Raw genomic sequence first — 18,595 nt, 5'->3', positions numbered from 1 at the left:
GCCTTCTGGCTTGACCACTGTTTGCTTCAAGGAAATGGGATGATAAGGATTGTGGCTCCCTGGTGACTCACCCGTGCAGAAGTACAGGTGCTGCTTCTTGAAGTCAATGTATTTGATTTTGTTCTTGCCATACTGAATGAAGAGAGAATAAAACTAAAGTAAGACCAATATAGACTTCCGTTATTATACTCAAGGTTGTGTGTGTCTGTGTGCGCGCGCGCATGTGTGTGTGTCTGTGTGTGTGCATGTGCATGCACGTGTGTGTGTCTGTGTTTGTGTGTGTCTGGATGTGCGTATGTCAGTGTCTCTGTGTGTGTGCATGTGTGTTTGTGTGTCTGTGCGTGTGTGTCTATGCATGTGTGCATGTGCATGTGTGTGTGTGTCTGTGTGTGTGTGCGCATGTCTGTGTGTGTGTGCTTGCACACGTGTGTGTGTGTCTGTGTGCCTGTGTGTGTGTGCATGCGTGCATGTGTGTGTGTGTAGAGTCTTTATAGAAAGAGCCATCTGGTCAGAGTTCATTTACTGTTAAACTGAAGGCACTGAGGAACCAGAAATGAAGGGGGAGGAAATATTTTGGTGACTTTTTCTTTATTTACATGTGGGCAATTCTTGCAGGGATGGTTTATTCCATTTGAATTCAGGGGTTGTGATAGTTTATTATTATTCCCATGGGAGCCATTTTAAAAATGTTTTCCTGGTGTGGAATGGAATGGTGATGGAGGAGAAATATTTCTGATAAGTTTTCAAGGTCTTCTTCAACCTATGTGCTTAGAATTCTGCTTGAAGCTCAGTCTGCTTGTATCCATTCATCCATTTAACAGATATCCGTTGAATGGTTACATTATAAAACACATAGTCATAACCTGTAGTATCTACCTCATCTTTCCTCCTTTATTTCCATCAGTGGATCTCATGCTGTGCTTTACTCATTTTAAGGCATGATAACATAATTGCACTCATCTCACATGCTAGTAAAGAAATGCTTAAAATTCTCCAAGCCAGGCTTCAGCAATATGTGAACTGTGAACTTCCAGATGTTCAAGCTGGTTTTAGAAAAGGCAGAGGAACCAGAGATCAAATTGCCAACATCCTCTGGATCATCAAAAAAGCAAGAGAGTTCCAGAAAAAAAATCTATTTCTGCTATTGACTATGCCAAAGCCTTGGACTGTGTGGATCACAATAAACTGTGGAAAATTCTGAAAGAGATGGGAACACCAGACCACCTGACCTGCCTCTTGAGAAACCTGTATGTAGGTCAGGAAACAATAGTTAGAATTGGACATGGAACAACAGATTGGTTCCAAATAGGAAAAAGAGTATGTCAAGGTTGTATATTGTCACCCTGTTTATTTAACTTATATGCAGAGTACATCATGAGAAACTCTGGGCTGGAGGAAGAACCACCTGGAATCAAGATTGCCAGGAGAAATATCAATAACCTCAGATAGGCAGATGACACCACCCTTATGGCAGAAAGTGAAGAAGAACTAAGGAGCCTCTTGATGAAAGTGAAAGAGGAGAGTGGAAAAGTTGGCTTAGAGCTCAACATTCAGAAAACGAAGATCATGGCATCTGGTCCCATCACTTCATGGCAGATAGATGGAGAAAGAGTGGAAACAGTGGCTGACTTTATTTTGGGGGGCTCCAAAATCACTGCAGATGGTGAGTGCAGCCATGAAATTAAAAGACGCTTACTCCTTGGAAGGAAAGTTATGATCAACCTAGACAGCATATTTAAAAGTGGAGACATTACTTTGCCAACAAAGGTCCGTCTAGTCAAGGCTACGGTTTTTCCAGTGGTCATGTATGGATGTGAGAGTTGGACTATAAAGAAAGCTGAGCACCCAAAATTGATGCTTTTGAACTCTGGTGTTGGAGAAGACTCTTGGGAGTCCCTTGGACTGCAAGGAGATCCAGCCAGTCCATCCTAAAGGAGATCAGTCTTGGGTGTTCATTGGAAGGACTGATGTTGAGGCTGAAACTCCAATACTTTGGCCACCTGATGTGAAGAGGTGACTCATTGGAGAAGACCCTGATGCTGGGAAATATTGAGGGAAGGAGGAGAAGGGGATGACAGTGGATGAGATGGTTGGATGGCATCATCAACTCGATGGACATGGGTTTGGGTGGACTCCGAGAGTTGGTGATGGGCAGGGAGGCCTGGCGTGCTGCTATTCATGGGGTCGCAAAGAGTCAGACACGACTGAGCAACTGAACTGAACATATAATCTTACCACTGGGAATTTGAGTCATTTTCTAGGGGTTTTCTTAGTTTATTTAGTCAGTGCCTAAATGCACAAAGGCAGCAAGTATCTTGAGAGGAGGCATAGATGTAATGGTTTATCTCTATTTCCTAAGAGACACTTAATAAATGTTTAGTTGAAAGAATTAATGAATGAATGATAATTCAAGTCTCCTGTATAATTTTACCTTATGTTCAGTCAGTTAAAACACTGTAAGCCATGTTTAATTTTTTGCTTTTCCCATTCTTTTGATACCTTCCCTTCTACATATTTCTTCTGTTATTTGGATGTAAGACTTGACCCTTGTTTCTCTTACTATCACAAATAAAAATAAATGTCATGGTGATAAAGTAATGATAGTTATTTGCAGTTACTCCCAAGCTTCTGGATATTTAAGCGGTAGGAAACTTGAAAGAGGGAGTCAGTGGGAAACAGTGGAGAGTTGGCAAATGTAGGTGAAGGACTGACTTTTGAGTATGGCTCCAAAGGAGAAGTCGAACTTTTCCAGAGTATGAGCACAGGACCTGGCCCTAGATGGTTAAATTAATACTCATTAAAGGAATGAATGTTTGAAGAAAGTGGTAGAAAGACTGACAGTAAAATGGGAAGAACAGAAACATTTAGGGCTTATCAGAATTAGTTTTGTTGCAAAACAACTGAATTTAGGGATTAAATGATTGTAAGTAATGTGGTGTGCATTGGCTTTGAAATTATAGTAAACAGAAACCTAAAGCTCGAAGGATATGTCTCTCGAACGATGGAGAAGTGATGATGTCTCCATCCTCTGTGAAGAGGCAGCATGTGAACTAGATACAGTTCTACAGAAGGTGCTTCTGGAGGGGGCCAGGCTGCCTCACGAACTCCAGTGAGACAAGTCTCCATTGCTGTGAGGGACTGAGGAGAGAAGTCAAAGTGTCATAAGTTTAGTGATCAGCCGAGGAGTTCACAGGGATTCCCTGGTGGCTCAGACTGTAAAGTCTGCCTGCAATGTGGGAGACCCAGGTTGGATCCCTAGAGAAGGAAATGACAACCCACTCCAGTATTGTTGCTTGGAAAATCCCATGAGTGGAGGAGCCTGGGGGGCTACAGTCCATAGGGTCACAAAGAGTCAGACAACTGAATGACTTCACTTTAGGAGTTTGCAAACTTCAGAGAGCTCTGACTTGTTTGTGGAGTCTTTGGAAGGACAACTGACTGAAGAATACAGTCAAGGTTTCTTTCTTTCTTTTATCTTCTTTATATCTTGGCAGGAGACTTTTCCCTAATTGGAAGAAGGTTGTCTTCCAAAACTGGGAAAACCTATTTTGAGAAAGTTACACAATCCTGGTTACCACAGAGTCCACACAGCAAGTGACCAAGCTACATTCCTTTGTTTTTACTAAGCTCCTAAATTCTTCCAGAAGGAGATAGAACCTCTTCCTAAGCATTTAATTCTCAGGATCCATCATTTCTTTCAAGGAAAAATACCTTTCTGTGATTATCCTTATACCTTCTGTGTTGAAAGCAGACTATAAACATCTTGGTAATAATCCTTACATGCTGGTTTTTAAGCTGAGGTTTAAGAAAGTCAACAGCTGAGACATCCTGGAGTTTGCCTTCCTTTTTCTTTTCCTTAAGAAGTCTGAACTAGAGGCGAGGTCCTGTGTATTATGAAGCATTTGAGCTGAGTTTCATGTATGCTGCTGCTGCTGCTGCTGCTGCTAAGTCGCTTCAGTCGTGTCCGACTCTGTGTGACCCCATAGACGGCAGCCCACCAGGCTTCCCCATCCCTGGGATTCTCCAGGCAAGAACACTGGAGTGGGTTGCCATTTCCTTCTCCAATACATGAAAGTGAAAGTCAAGTCACTTAGTCGTGTTCGACCCTCAGCGACCCCATGGACTGCAGCCTTCCAGGCTCCTCTGTCCATGGGATTTTCCAGGCAAGAGTACTGGAGTGGGGTGCCATTGCCTTCTCTGGAGTTTCATGTATAAATGAGCCAAAAAGGACCTAAATTAAAATAACAGCTTAGTTTCTTCCAACAGCTAGAATTAGTTGACATAACTAGATATGTAGATGGTTCATGATTTAGCACTTGTTGAATGTACTGCCATGCCTTCTATGACTGATTTAGCCTGAATGACTTTTAAGATCATGGAGTTATTCATTCCACATTTTCTTCTTTTCTTACAATACCAGATTCACTTATTTAAAATTTATATCCTGGAGTTAAAAGAAGAAATGCTCTGAAAACATGCTTGAAGCCAGAATCTCCAGCCTGATCTCCTCAAGACAAAGATGTAGACCTTTCCAAGAACCACTTCCTGGAATATTTCTCTAGTGCTTAGGATTTGTAAACATACCTTGACAGGTTGTAAATCTCCAACAACAAAAAGTGGGCCTACATCAGTATCTGGGTCTTTGGGGTTGATGTTTGTTTTTACATGGTGTTGGAAGTGTCGGTTATTCCACCATTTTGCAGATAAACCCTGAGGAGAAGAGAACATTCATTAGCTGCAAGATTTCTCTCCTGAAATATCTTTCATTATCAGAGTTTTTCAAAACCAAACAAAATCAACCCTGAATATTCATTGGAAGGACTGATGCTGAAGCTGAAGCTCCAATCCTGGCTACCTGATGCAAAGAGCCAACTCACTGGAAAAGACCCTGATGCTGGCAAAGATGGAGGGCAGGAGGGAAAGGGGATGACAGAGGATGAGATGGTTGGATGGTATCACCAATTCAATGGACATGAGTCTGAGCAAAATTTATGAACTGGTGAAGGACAGCGAAGCCTGGTGTGCTGTGTTCATGGGGTTGCAATGAGTTGGACATGACTAGCACTTGAATTGGAGAAGGCAATGGCAACCCACTCCAGTATTCTTGCCTGGAAAACTCAATGGACGGAGGAGGCTGGTGGGCTGCAGTCCATGGGGTCGCTACGAGTCGGATAAAACTAAGCAACTTCACTTTCACTTTTCACTTTCATGCATTGGAGAAGGAAATGGCAACCCACTCCAGTTTTCTTGCCTGGAGAATCCCAGGGATGCGGGAGCCTAGTTGGCTGTCGTCTATGGGGTCGCACAGAGTCGGACATGACTGAAGCGACTTAGCAGCAGCAGCAACAGCAGCGCTTGAATAGTAACAATCAGAGTTTTCTGCCTACATCTCCAAAGTTTAAGTAGGATATGGATTCTTGGAACATGCCGCCCCCCATTCCTGGGTCACAGAATGATTCATTGGCTAGAGGCTCTAAAAGCCTACCATCAAATAATTATCTTATCCAGGAACATAAATTCCAGGCTAAAACAACTCCTGATAATGAAGAAGAATAAAAACCATTGAAATGAAATGTTTTTCCATCTATCTTTTTATTGTCCTCATTTTAAAAAGAAATATGAAATAGGTAGAGCAGATAGTACACTTCTTATTTTATAAATAAAGAAACTTCAGCTCTAAAACTAATTAGTTCTGGGTGGGGGGAATGGAATCAGGGTTCCTTCTCCAATGAATATTTTAAAGAGTCATGGATCTGAAGTCATCTCCTATGGGGGCTTGCCTCTGATCATCACATGTTAAAGCTTCAATGATCTCATTAAATATAAATGAGAATAAAAGTATTTTAGTTGATGCCGAGTTCATGTCATCTCTGATTAATTTGTTTGGGATTTTCTCTCTTTCAATGAAAATCTGAAGGTTTTAGCAGAGAAAAGGATTTGGAAGCACATCAACTTAGTTGCATCCACTAGATGTATAAATGCTTCTGTGTGGTTTGGGAAAATTATCTACCCTTTGATGTTCAATTTCATCTTCAGTAAATATAGTATAATATAATGACATTTACCTGCATGGGTTGTTTGAGGAGACATGAGATGCTGTGTGTAGAATGCTGGCATACTGAGACATTCAATTTCTCTTCTCTTCCCCTATTATGTTAATCATTTATAGAAGAATAAGCAATAGTCATAGTTTTTATTGCATATTTGACATCTCTAAAAAATTGATTAATGTGTATTTTAGATCTGCAGTGCTCAATAGAGTAGCCCTTATCTGTGTATGGCCACTGAGCACTTAATATGTGACCAGTCAAATTGAGGTGGGCTGTGTAAGGATATAATACATACTAGATTCAAAGCCTCAGAATGAAAAAAAGAAATGTAACATATGTTAATAATTTTTATATTTCTTTCACGTTAAAATGAAAATATTTGGAATATATACAGGAGTAATAAAGTTGGAAGAGGGTGTTTGCTGTGACCAGTGTGTTCTCTTGGCAAAATTCTGTTGGCCTTTGTCCTGCTTCATTCTGCATGCCAAGGCCAAACTTGCCTATTACTCCAAGTATCTCTTGACTTCCAACTTTTGCATTCCAGTCCCCTATAATGAAAAGGACATCTTTTTTTTTTTTTTTTTTTTTTTTGGTGTTAGTTCTAGAAAGTCTTGTAGGTCTTCATAGAACCATTCAACTTCCGCTTCTTCGGCATTAGTGTTTGGGGCATAGACTTCGATTACTGTGATATTGAATGGTTTGCCTTGGAAATGAACAGAGATCATTCTTTAATTTTTGAGACTGCATCCAAGTACTGCATTTTGGACTCTTTTGCTGACTATGATGGCTACTCCATTTCTTCTGAGGGATTCCTGGCTGCAGTAGTAGATATAATGGTCATCTGAATTACAGTTGCCCATTCTGGTCCATTTTAGTTCACTGATTCCTAAAATGTCTATGTTCACTCTTGTCATCTCCGGTTTGATCACTTCCAAATCACCTTGATTCATGGGCCTAACATTCCAGGTTCCTATGCAATATCGCTCTTTACAGCGCTGGACTTTACCTCCACCACCAATCACATCCATAGCTCAGCATTGTTTTCACTTTGGCTCTGTCTCTTCATTCTTGCTGGAGTTATTTCCCCACTTTTCTCCAGTAGCATATTGAGTACCTACCGACCTGGGACTTCATCTTTCAATGCCATATCTTTTTGCCATTTCATACTGTTCATGGGGTAATCAAGGCAAGATTACTGAAATGGAGTACAAAATGAAGCAAGACAAAGGCTAGCAAAGTTAGCTAGACTTGGATTACTGTGATACTGAATGGTTTGCCTTGGAAACGAACAGAGATCATTCTGTCATTTGGTTTCTCACCAAATCCTAAAACATCATAGAAAGGCTGATATCCAGTTGAAGTCCTAGTTTTAGAGATGAGAACACTGAGAGCCAGAAATAGAATCTGACTTGTTCAGGGTTGCACAGTGAGCGTTATCAGAGCCAGGGCTAAAACCTACTTTCGTCAATCCTTGTACTATTATCTAGCATCTGTCCCTCTATCCATCCATCATTCCACCCATCCATCCATTCCTTCATGCATTCAACAAGTGCTTATTGAAGGCCTACTGTGTGTTAGGCACTCTGTTAGGCACTGCATTTCAGGGGTGCATAGGATAGTGTGCCTGTCCTCCTGGAGCATATCTGAGGCGGATAAGACAAACTGCCCCTGCTTTTTCCAGCAATCTGGGTTTTGCAACCCTCAACTCTTAAACAGAGCTATCTAACTTCCCTTGGTTCTCTCTTTTGTTAAACTTTTATCTGTTCTGTATCTTTTCTTTTATTTATACATAGTCCTCCCAGGATTAAATGTTGCTGGATTCCCATAGCCTCCCAGAAGAGCATGTCCAGACCCCTTCTAAGAATATACCTACTCATGACTTTATAGGGTATATCTCCTGAGAGGTGGTTCTTTAATGGTGTACCAGCTGCTGCTAAGTCACTTCAGTCGTGTCCGACTCTGTGCGACCTCATAGATAGCAGCCCACCAGGCTCCTCCATCCCTGGGATTCTCCAGGCAAGAACACTGGAGTGGGTTGCCATGTCCTTCTCCAATGCATGAAAGTGAAAAGTGAAAGTGAAGTCGCTCAATCGTGTCCGACTCTTAGTAACCCCATGGACTGCAGCCTACTAGGCTCCTCTGTCCATGGGATTTTCCAGGCAAGAGTACTGGAGTGGGGTGCCATTGCCTTCTCCAATGGTGTACCAGGGATTGGGCCAAATAGTTTATTGGCTGAGAAAAAAACAGAACTTTTTAATAAAAATAAACTTTTTCTCCTAAATATTTAAAATTCTAGTTTTAGCATATATGTTATAATATTATGTGTGTGTGTGTATAAATATCTATTTATGCTTTATTGACTATGCCAAAGCCTTTGACTGTGTGGATCACAATAAACTGTGGAAAATTCTGAAAGAGATGGGAATACCAGACCACCTGACCTGCCTCTTGAGAAACCTGTATGCAGGTCAGGAAGCAACAGTTAGAACTGGACATGGAACAACAGACTGGTTCCAAATAGGAAAAGGAGTACGTCAAGGCTGTATATGGTCATCCTGCTTATTTAACTTATATGCAGAGTACATCATGAGAAACGCTGGACTGGAAGAAACACAAGCTGGAATCAAGATTGCCAAAAGAAATATCAATAACCTCAGATATGCAGATGACACCACCCTTATGGTAGAAAGTGAAGAGGAACTCAAAAGCCTCTTGATGAAAGTGAAAGTGGAGAGTGAAAAAGTTGGTTTAAAGCTCAACATTCAGAAAATGAAGATCATGGCATCCGGTCCCATCACTTCATGGGAAATAGATGGGGAAACAGTGGAAACAGTGTCAGACTTTATATTTTGGGTCTCCAAAATCACTGCTGATGGTGACTGCAGCCATGAAATTAAAAGACGCTTACTCCTTGGAAGGAAAGTTATGACCAACCTAGATAGCATATTCAAAAGCAGAGACATTACTTTGCCAACAAAGGTTCATCTAGTCAAGGTTATGGTTTTTCCTGTGGTCATGTATGGATGTGAGAGTTGGACTGTGAAGAAGGCTGAGCAACGAAGAATTGATGCTTTTGAACTGTGGTGTTGGAGAAGACTCTTGCAGTCCAAGAAATTCCCTTGGACTGCAAGGAGATCCCACCAGTCCATTCTGGAGATCAGCCCTGGGATTTCTTTGGAAGGAATGATGCTAAAGCTGAAACTCCGTACTTTGGCCACCTCATGTGAAGAGTTGACTCATTGGAAAAGACTCTGATGCTGGGAGGGATTGGGGGCAGGAGGAGAAGGGGACAACAGAGGATGAGATGGCTGGATGGCATCACCGACTCGATGGACGTGGGTTTGAGTGAACTCCCGGAGTTTGTGATGGACAGGGATGCCTGGCGTGCTACCATTCATGGGGTCGCAAAGAGTCGGATACAACTGAGCGACTGAACTAAACTAAACTGATATTTATATAATAATTATATATATATAATACTAATATATATAATTATATATTATATGCATATATAATTATTATATATGTATATAATTATATATATATATAATATGTATAGTCACTACATTGTTAGTATATGTACATTTACTTGTGTGGTGTGTAGTAACATATTTTGCTGATAAGTGTATGTAGAAACCACTGCTTAGTGAAATGACTTTCAGAATCCCATCATACTCCTGGAACATTCAGTACCTTGAGATGACCCATCAAAAATATTTGCATCAGGCGGTTCCACTTGGACTTCTTAAATATGGAAAGGTGTCCCATGTCATGTTGCAGAAATGAACCCTGAGCCTGGAAGAGACAGGGTTACCGTCAAAGAAGTTGACAAGATAAGAAGAAAGTAGTAAGTGAGCCCACTGGTAGGTTCGGGAACCCAGGAGAACAGTGGGAGATCTTGTCTGACCTCAAACCAAGTGTGTCGCACTTGCTGAGTTCTTTCCCATCTCTGTGCCTTTGCACAGGTGGTTCTCTCAGCCTAGAATGCTCTTCTCTCCACTGTCAGAATCTTCCAGTGTGGAATGGAAAGAGGATGCCTTTCGAGTCAGGCTAACTTGGGCTCTAAACTGTCCTTCACCACTTTACAAGTTATACAACTCTTGGCAAGCTAGTCGGTAGCTCTGAACTCAGTTCTTTGTCTGAGAAGCAAGGATTATAATAAACCTTGCTCATTCAGCTGTCGTGCAGCCAAAATACATGTAAAATTCCTGATAATGCTAAGCAGTCAAACAAATATTTGTTTCCTTTCTTGATTCTAAAAGTTGCTTTTCAAAGAATAAAGCAAGTTGACTTTTCAAAAAAAAAATGAGCATATAAAATTTTGTAATTAACACTGATGTTAATTCTCCATGAAATCATCTCCAATTGCCTCAATTAGAATTAGATGCCTCTTTCTGCTCCCACAGCACATGCTTGTTTCTTTTCCTTCTGCCTTGTATCCTGTCTAGATATTTAAATGACCAGCTCCTCCCCTGGATGACTGTTTCCCAAGGGCAGGGTCAGGTGTGTTTCCCTTTGTGTCCACAATACAGTGTTGTGGTCATAGAAGGCCATCTTCAGAGATCTGTGCTTCATTCAAAGGATTTATCAATTGCCCTGTTACATGCCAGTTGCTGATTGCCATTTCTGGCAGAATACACGATCCTATTATCATGTAATAATAAATAGACTCTCTTCATAGACTGATGTATTGATAAGTATTGGTGAAATGAAGATTTTGGCTAGGGTCTCAGGGAATTAAAAAAAATACAGATAGATAACATCTTTAGTAGAATCTTTTATTATGAAACATCATGTATAAATAGTGATATATATATATATACATATATATATATACACACACACATATAGGTATAAATTAATGTGAGGCTTCCTTTCTTCATGGTGGCTAAGATGGTAAAGAATCTGCCTGCAATGTGGGAGACTCGGATTTGATCCCTGGGTCAGGAAGATTCCCTGGTAAAGGGAATGGCAACCTACTCCAGTATTCTTGCCTGTGGAAATCCATGGACAGAGGAGCCAGTTACAGTCCACGGGGTCAAAAAAGGTTGGAAACAACTGAGCAATTAAAAAGAAAACAAAATAAGTTCATGTATATGCCTATAGTCTTAATAAAATCATTGAACCACCATGAAAAATGTTAATGGTTGATGGACGAAATGGTTAATGAACGAAAGACAAAGGTGAAGGTTACATGGCCTAGAACGGAACCTCAGTTACTGACATTGTGTGGATAATGGCGGGCAAAGAGCAACAACTGTCAAGGATATTTACCACGTGCCAGTCTCTGTGCTAGGTACTCTACAGAGTAACTTGTTTAGTTCTCCTCAGAATATTTCCATAAAAAATTGTTACCCTATGTTACAGATAAGAGAACTGGGGCCCTGTGGGTTTTGAAAACTTATTGGTGTCAGACACTGATGACTAGCTTGCCAGGAAGTGCCAGGCAGCCGCTGACACCAGTGTAAAGAGAGAAGAAAAAATTCTGAGGCTTCCCATAGAGCCACTGCCTGGGCTTGGGATACCTACTCACCTGAGCAACCGTGAGAAGAAAAGAAATGAATATTGTGATAAGCCAGCCACTGCCAAAATGCCACACTATTACCCAAGCCAGGGCCTCCAAAATCAAGACCTGGGCGAGGTGAAGGAAGAAGAACCGCAGGTTGGCACTGAACATATTCATGGTCTCTAACGTCCTCCGCAGTTCTTGGAAATCTTCTACCAGCTGGGACTGTGAGATAAATATGCAAGAAAAGAATTAGTTCCTTCAGTGGAGAGGGAGTACAGATCAACATAATTATTAATCTATTTTAATAATTTAATAATTTAATCTATGATACCTTAATTTTATGAATAGACATTTATTTATTTAATAAGTATAATTAGGCATAAACAAAAAACCCAAACCTTAAAAAATTAACATAAAAGCAAAATGCTTAAAACAAGTTATGAATTTTTTTTTTTCTGGAGAAGAGACAGATGAGTAGTGATTTGTAAACTGTCCTCAAATTGTTATGGGACTTATAATTTACTTCTTTTTTGGGGAGTGGGGGGGTTCAATGAAGAGATACATATCTCTAACAATTCTCTTTTTAAAAGTGATTAATTAATTTTTTTTTGATGCAGATCATTTCTTTTGAAATCTTTATTGAATTTGTGACAATATTGCTTTTATTTTATTTATTTATTTATTTTTTGGCTGTGAGGCATGTGAGATCTTGGCTCCCTGATGAGGGATCAAACCTGCACCCCCTGCATTGAAAAGAGAAGTCTTAACGACTGGGCTGCCAGGGGAAAACCCCCAAAATTAATTTTCTACTTATCAGAACAAAAGATTTGTTTCTTCAGATTCTTTTCCATTGTAGATCATTATGAGATACTGAATATAGATCCCTGCCATACAGTAGGTCCTTGTTATTCATCTATTTTATATGTAGAAGTATGTATCTATTAATAATAGTTGCCTTTTTAAATTAATGTGTTGTTTGAACTCTGATTATACTTTGGGCAACTTTGCTATCTACATGGATCTGTGTTACTTTCTATGTTATCAGCTGATAACATAGATAAGTGGCTGGCTTATCACAATATTCATTTCTTTTCTTCTCACAGCTGCTCAGGTAAGTAGGTGTCCTACGCCCAGGCAGTGGCTTTATGACTGGCATATCAATATGCCAGTCTTTAGCGTGTGCAAAAAACTCCTTTATGAAAGATAGAGTTCACTTAGATTAGCCCAAAAGATGCATTTCCTGTGAGATGCTCAGGAGCTCTACAGGAATGAGACAGGGTTTCCTGTGGTATTAGTGAGTGTGTCTTCCCTGGTGGCTCAGATGGTGCCCAGTGTCTCCCTGCAATGTGGGAGACCGAGGTTCCATCCCTGGGTCAGGTAGATCCCCTGGAGGAGGAAATGGCAACCCACCCCAGTATTCTTGCCTGGAGAATCCCATGGAAAGAGGAGCCTAGTGGGCTGCAGTCCATGGGGTCACAAAGAGTCAGACACGACTGAGCGGCTTCACTTTCACTTTCCATTGGCTGGAGGAGTCCTGACTCTGTGTACATGCACTGTGCTTATGTATGTAGGTCAAGTGCTAGCACTGATTTACAAACTTGCACATCATACTCAAGAGTCAGTGAAAGGCCTGGGAAGAAATATCTCCTTAGCTTAATGACTATAATGGGTTTGAAACTCAGACTGTTGAGAAAGTGACCAGGGTATAAGAATGAAAATTGCATTGTTCAGATGTAAAAGAGAAGAAAAATTTGAAATAATAATAAAATAGAGATATGAACATAATCCTAGAAAGAAGAAAATTCATTTCAAAATTCACTGATACTTTTAAATGATCCAATGCCTGGGAAAAGTCTGGATGGGCTCATCTTGAAAGGCCCCATGAACATCAGAATTCTGGTGGCCATAGATAACTTTAATAGATCACACAAGTGTGCTAGTCAACAAAAGAGTCTGAAATACAGTACTTGGGTGCAAAATCAAAAAAGAAAGGTGATCCCTGTTCATTTCCAAAGGAAACCATTCAATATCATAGTAATCCAAATCTGTGCCCTGACCACTAATGCTGAAGAAGCTGAAGTTGGATGGTTCTCTGAAGACCTACAAGACCTTCTAGAACTATTACCAAAAAAGATGTCCTTTTCACCATGAGTTCAGTTCAGTCACTCATCGTGTTCGACTCTTTGAGACCCAGTGGACTGCTGCACACTGCTTCCCTATCCATTACCATCTTCTGGAGTTTACTCAAACTCATGTCCATTTAGTCGATGATGCCATCCAACCATCTCATTCTCTATTGTCCCCTTCTCCTCCCACCTTCAATCTGTCCCAGCATCAGGGATTTTCAAATGAGTCAGTTCTTTGCATCAGGTGGCCAAAGTATTGTACTTTCAGCTTCAGCATCAGTCCTTCCAATGAACACCCAGAACTGATCTCCTTTAGGATTGACTGGCTGGATCTCCTTGCAGTCCAAAGGACTCTCAAGAGTCTTCTCCAACACCACAGTTCAAAAGCATCAATTCTTCAGTGCTTAGCTTTCTTTCATCATAGGGGATTGGAATGCAAAAGTAGGAAGTCAAGACATACCTGGAGTAACAGGCAAGCTTTGCCTTGGAGTATAAAAGGAAGCTGGGCAGAGGCTAACAGAGTTTTGCCAAGAGAACACACTGGTCATAACAAACACCCTCTTCCAACAACATAACAGATGACCCTACACATGGACATCACTAGATGGTCAATACCAAAATCAGATTGATTATATTCTTTGCAGCCAAAGATGGAGAAGCTCTATACAGGCAGCAAAAACAAGACCAGGAGCTGATTGTAGTTCAGAACATGAATTCTTTATTGGAAAATTCAGACTAAAATTGAACAAAGTAGGTAAAACCACTAGGCAATTCAGGTATGACCTGAAGTAAATCCTTTGAAGTTATACAGTGGAAGTGAGAAATAGATTCAAAGGATAAGATCTGATAGACAGATTGACTGAAGAACTATGGACAGAAGTTCATAACATTGTACTGGAGGTGGTGATCAAAATTATCCCCAAGGAAAAGAAATGCAAAACGGCAAAGTGGTGTCTGAGGAGCCCTTACAAATAGCTGAGAAAAGAAGAGAAGTGAAAGGCAAAGCAGAAAAAGAAAGATATACCTCTCTGAATGCAGAGTTCCAAAGAATAGCAAGGAGAGATAAGAAAGCCTTCCTCAGTTATCAATGCAAAGAAATAGAGGAAAACAATAGAATGGGAAAGACTAGAGATCGCTTCATGAAAATTAGAGATACCAAGGGAAAATTTCATACAAAGATGGGCACAATAAAGGACAGAAACCATATGGACCTAACAAAAGCAGAAAATATCAAGAAGAGGTGGCAAGAATACACAGAAGAACTGTACAAAAAAGATCTTAATGACCCAGATAACCACGATGGTGTTGTGATCACTCACCTAGAGCCAGACATGCTGGAATGTGAAGTCAAGTGGGCCTTAGGAAGCATCACTACCAACAAAGCTAGTGGAGGTGATGGAATTCCAGCTATGATAATTCAAATCCTAAAAGATGATGCTGTGAAAGTGCTGCACTCAATATGCCAGCAAATTTGGGAAACTTAGCAGTGGCCACAGGATTTGAAAAATCAATTTTCATTCCAATCCCAAAGAAAGGCAATGCCAAATGATGTTCAGTCTTCTGCACAATTGCACTCATTTCACATGATAACAAACTAATGCTTAAAGTTCTCCAAGCTAGGCTTCAACAGTACATGAACTGAGAACTTCCAGATGTTCAAGCTCGATTTAGAAAAGACAGAGGAACCAGCAATCAAATTGCTAACATCTGTTGGATCATAGAGAAAGCAAGGGAATTCCAAAAGACATCTACTTCTGCTTCACTGACTATGCTAAAGCCTTTGACCATGTGGATCACAACAAACTGTGGAAAATTCTTCAATAGGTGGGAATACCAGACTGCCTTACCTGCCTCCTGAGCAACCTGTATGCAGGTCAAGAAGCTACAGTTAGAACTAGACATGGAACAATGCAGTGGTTCCAAATTGGGAAAGGAATACATCAAGGCTGCATGTTGTCACCCTACTTATTTAACTTCTATGCAGAGTGTATAATGCGAAATGTCAGGCTGGATGAAGCAGAAGCTGGAGTCAAGATTGCTGGGAGAAATACCAATAACCTCAGATATGCAAATGACACCACCCTTATGGCAGAAAGTGAAGAGGACATAAACAGCCTCTTGTTGAAAGTGAAGGAGGAGAGTGAAAAAGCTGGTTTACAATCCAACATTCAAAAAATGAAGATCATGGCATCCGGTCCCATGATTTCCCATGACAAATTACAGTAACATTGTACTGGAGGTGGTGATCAAAATCATCCCTAAGGAAAAGAAATGCAAAAAGGCAAAATGATGTCTGAGGAGGCCTTACAATACCTGAGAAAAGAAAAGAAGTGAAAGGCAAAGGAGAAAAGGAAAGATATACCCAACTGAATGCAGAGTTCCAGAGAATAGCAAGTAGAGATAAGAAAGCATCTTATGTGAACAAAGCAAGAAGTAGAGGAAAACAATAGAATGGAAAAAACTAGAGATCTCTTCAACAAAATTGGAGATGTCAAGGGAGCATTTCATGCAAAGATGGGCACAACAAAGGACAGAAATGGTAAAGACCTCACAGAAAAGAAGATATTAAGAAGATGTGGCAAGAATAAATAGAATTATACAAAAAAGCTCTAATGACCCAGATAACCAGGATGTTATGGTCACTCACCAAGAGCCAGACATTTTGGAGTGTGAAGTCAAGTGGGCCTTAGAAAGCATTGATATGAACAATGCTAATGGAGGTGATTTAATGCTAATGGAGGTGATGGAATTCCAGCTGAGCTATTTTAAATCCCAAAAAGATAATGTTACTATAGTGCTACACTCGATATGCAAATTTGGAAAACTCAGCAGTGGCCACAGTAGTTGAAAAATCAATTTTTATTCCAATCCCAAAGAAAGACAATGCCAAAGAACATTCAAAGTACCACATAATTGCTCTCATTTCACATGCTAGCAAGGTAATGCTCAAAATCCTTCAAACTAGGCTTCAACAGTACATGAACTGAGAACTTCCAGATATACAAGTTGGATTTAGAAAAGGCAGAGGAACCAAAAATTAAATTGCCAACATCTGTTGGATCATAGAATAAGCAAGAGAATTTTAAAACAAAACAAAACAAACAAACAAAAAAAACCTACTTCACTGACTACTCTAATATTCCTCTGGGTTTACTGTTTCTTCTGACCCTTTGTGGATCACAACAAGCTGTGAAAAATTCTTAATGAGATGGGAGTACTAGACCTACCTCCTGAGAAACCTGTATGCAGGTCAAGAAGCAACAGTTCAAACCAGACTTGGAATAATGTACTGGTTCAAAATTGGGAAAGGAGTGCATCAAGGCTGTATATTGTCAACCTGCTTATTTAATTTATATGCAGAGTACATCATGTGAAATGCTGTGCTGGATGAAGCAGAAGCTGGAATCAAGATTGCTGGGAGAAATATCAACAACTTCAGATAAGAAGATCATACCACTCTAATGGCAGAAAGTGAAGAAGAACTAAAGAGTCTGTTGATGAAAGTGAAAGAGGAGGGTAAAAAAAGCTGGCTTCAAACTCAACATTCAAAAATGAAGATCATGGCATTTAGTCCAATCACTTCATGGCAACTAGATGGTGAAATAATAGAAACAGTGACAGTTTATTTTCTTGGGCTCCAAAAATCACTGCAGCTGGTGACTGCAGCCATGAAATTAAAAGATGCTTGCTCCTTGGAATAAAAGCAGTGACAAACGTAGATAGCATATTAAAAAGCAGAGACCTTACTTTGCCAACAAAGGTCAATATAGTCAAAGTTATGGGTTTTCCAGTAGTCATGTATAGATGTGAGAGTTGGACCAGAAAGAAGGTTGTGCACCAAAGAATTGTTGCTTTTGAACTGTGGTGTTGGAGAAGACTCTTGAGTGTCCCTTGGACAGCATGGAGATCAAACCTGTCAGTCCTATAGGAGATCAAACCTGTCAGTCCTATAGGAAATCAACCCTGAATATTCATTGAAGTGACTGATGGTTAAGCTGAAGCTCCAATACATTGGCCACCTGATGGGAAGAACCAACTCATTGGAAAAGACTCTGGTGCCTAGACAGGTTGAGGGCGGGAAGAGCAGAGGGCGACAGAGGATGAGATGGTTGGATGGCATCATGGACTCAATGGACATGAGTTCGAGCAAACTCTGGGAGATAGTGAAGGAACATGGAAGCCTGGCATGCTGCAGTTCACAGGGTCACAAAGAGTCAGACATGACTTACTGACCGAACAATATCTCGGCTCCTACACCTTATCATAGGAACCGGGCTATGTGTCCAGGCTGTCTGCCTGATGGCCCAGTCATCTCAGTACCGTGCGTTGCTTCCTGACACACAGCCTTGAGGGATGCACATGGGCCTCAGGAGTCAGCCTAAGTATTCGTCTTGGGCCTGCACGTAACCAGTCATCTCTCCTCAGATTCCTCCTGTCCCCTTGTGAGTTTGGTTCTTCATTTCTTTAAGTGGAAATGTAATTCTTATTCTTTCTGTCTCACAGTGATATCTGGATCACCACTTTGTACAAAGTATTTCAAAAGAATGGTACAATTGTAAGCTGTTTTAAAACATGAAGTGCAAAAACAAACAAACAAAAAAAAACACGCAGTGCTTAATATTAGCTAAAATACTTTTAAGTGCAGCCATTCTAGTGAAGTCTAGTCTTATGGAGGCCCTGCCTCCTGAAGACAGTTTTTCAGTCAACCAAAGTCTTGGCAAAAGAAAAGTGGTGCTTTTCGTGGGGGATACCCAAAGGTTTGGAGCCAGAAAGAGGTGAACTGGAGTTCCTGTTCTTTGCTTTTCAGAAGGTAGTTTATTCTCCTGGAACTGTAATTTCTCCAATTGTAAAAAGAACTATAGTTAGGATATAGTCACATCACTGACTCAACAGCTATTTATGGGAATTCC

The 18,595-nt window shown here is 40.5% G+C and overlaps 1 protein-coding gene across 1 annotated transcript in view; it reads right to left on the bottom strand.

Annotated features, from left to right (window-relative positions):
* Positions 1-18,595, bottom strand: part of LOC112579411 (fatty acid desaturase 2-like protein FADS2B) — a 47,918-nt gene that overhangs the window by 13,395 nt on the left and 15,928 nt on the right. The window contains 4 exon segments of the mRNA XM_044928942.2: positions 72-132; positions 4,585-4,710; positions 9,744-9,845; positions 11,584-11,781. Coding sequence (XP_044784877.2) covers positions 72-132; positions 4,585-4,710; positions 9,744-9,845; positions 11,584-11,781 — 487 coding nt within the window.

This window comes from Bubalus bubalis, chromosome 16 (genome assembly GCF_019923935.1).
Source record: "Bubalus bubalis isolate 160015118507 breed Murrah chromosome 16, NDDB_SH_1, whole genome shotgun sequence".
NCBI lineage: Eukaryota > Metazoa > Chordata > Mammalia > Artiodactyla > Bovidae > Bubalus > Bubalus bubalis.
Note: the sequence above shows the minus strand (reverse complement) of the source record. Positions and strands in the feature narration are given on the sequence as shown.